The sequence below is a fragment of the Aplysia californica genome, unplaced genomic scaffold, assembly GCF_000002075.1.
Source record: "Aplysia californica isolate F4 #8 unplaced genomic scaffold, AplCal3.0 scaffold00196, whole genome shotgun sequence".
Lineage (NCBI taxonomy): Eukaryota > Metazoa > Mollusca > Gastropoda > Aplysiida > Aplysiidae > Aplysia > Aplysia californica.
Window position 1 is genome coordinate 255,025 of NW_004797466.1, and position 1,834 is coordinate 256,858.

The 1,834-nt window shown below is 39.6% G+C and overlaps 1 protein-coding gene across 1 annotated transcript in view; it reads right to left on the minus strand.

The window, feature by feature from the left end:
* The window catches only part of LOC101847587 (sushi, von Willebrand factor type A, EGF and pentraxin domain-containing protein 1), a 20,791-nt gene that overhangs the window by 14,050 nt on the left and 4,907 nt on the right, over positions 1–1,834 (minus strand). Inside the window, exon 3 of the mRNA XM_005098911.1 lies at positions 99–361. Coding sequence (XP_005098968.1) covers positions 99–361 — 263 coding nt within the window. The remainder of the gene's footprint in view (positions 1–98; positions 362–1,834) is intronic.

Here is a 1,834-nt window from a genome sequence, read left to right on the forward strand (position 1 = left end):
GCAGCAGCAGCAGCAGCAGCAGCAACAACAATAACAACAAAGAAAACAGAAAGTATAATCCAATTTCAGGAAGTGACGGACCAGTGTGACAAGTGTGCCTTGCTTGTCCTCCCAGAGTCCTGTGAAATGTCGTGTTGTCCATGTTTGGCGGGGCGTTGTCTGAGGGTCTTGGGAGCACGTCGACCTCACCATTCTGTACTGGCTCGGGATCCCCACAAGACACGACTTCACAGCTGGCAGGAGGGCTTGACCACTCACCATTTGCTTGACAAGTGATGGCCATCGACGAAGATGATGAAGCCATGCCTTCGTAGCAACGGTAGATAACCTCTGACCCGTAGTGTCTAGTCGTATAAATGGTCTAGGGAGTGAGGAAGGGAAAACGGTGGTGAAAAGTAACGTCTTTGTGTATATTATGGAACTAGACTCCATTACAGACAATATTACTGTAATATAATATACGTATTTCAGAAGCAGCAGGGCTAATTTTAACGTTTCCACTCGTGGCCCATTAAACACAAGGTAACTCTCCGCACTTAATCTCTTATTTTTTATTGAGAGAGGGAAGGGTGGGCGGGGGGAGGGGGGGCGTGGTGGTGAAAATGTTCCTTCCTTTTATTCTGTGCTCTTCCCTTTTACAAGGTATGTTGTGTCAAATTTCATCAATCTAGGCCTCATGGTTTTTGTTTTATAAAAGAGGGAAACTGATTTATGAAATAGAGCAGTAATTGCAAACCACGCCTACACATTCAAAACAAATCAATTGCCTTTACTTATTTTAAAGCACTTTTCAAATATGAATAACTTGTGTCTTATTCTTCCTTAATAACATTAAAGAAACGGCATGGGCAATTTGAACCAAACTGTTCGGATTTAAACCTCGAATTTATAGTTTTTATTGACTGAGTCCACATTTAATAACGAGATGGCGACAGCGCTTTCTGCAATGACAACAGTTTTGCACATTAGTATGCATGACGAGTACATTATGTGTGCAGCTCAGAGAAAACTCGTAGGATGGTGCAGAATGTTATCGTCTTGGTATATGAATGTTATTTTGAGATATCGCCGAAAATAGGCCCTGATCTTCATTTTTATCGAAAACGAGATTATATGAAATTTAGAAAGATAAACCATTTTTACATTATGTGTTTCAAGGAATTTGCTTAAAATGATTCTAAATGTATTTAAAGAATTATTTTTGAGGACACATCGTCGCCGAATTACGCCGAATTCCTAGACAAGCAGAGGGAATCTTTACTCAATCGGATGGACACATTCTTTCCACGGGAACCCCCACATATTGTATACCAAAAGAAAGAATCTTATTGCCGTTTCGGGAAAACTTAGTGTGCATGAATATTTAAACATCACATGGTTACAAGAGTTGCGCATCTTATAGTTTCACTTCTGAAAAGGTTTTTCTGTGAGTGACGTTTAACCTTCTTCTGTTCCATTTATTTTCGAGTTTACAGTTAGTAAACTGCAAGTTTTCTATTTCCAAGTGATTGAGCATTATCGTTTACTTAGTTTTGATTTGTTCCTGAAGTATACAAAACTTGAAAACCCGTTTTCTCATAACTTCTTCTTCGGACCCCTGTGAACTTTAAAGTGCCATAACTTTTCACTTTCACAGAATGCTCCAGTGGCACTCAAATGAAGTGCAAAATGTTCGGGAAAGATGTGTCTTTCAAAACATGCAAAAAAGTCAATTTTGAACATTTGCACCATACGACGGTTTTCTCAGAGCCATACACATATACCATCTAAGTAGAATCTGATCTCGCAAAAGCATGTTTACACACTGACGATACTCTCTTTGGCTCAGATAACG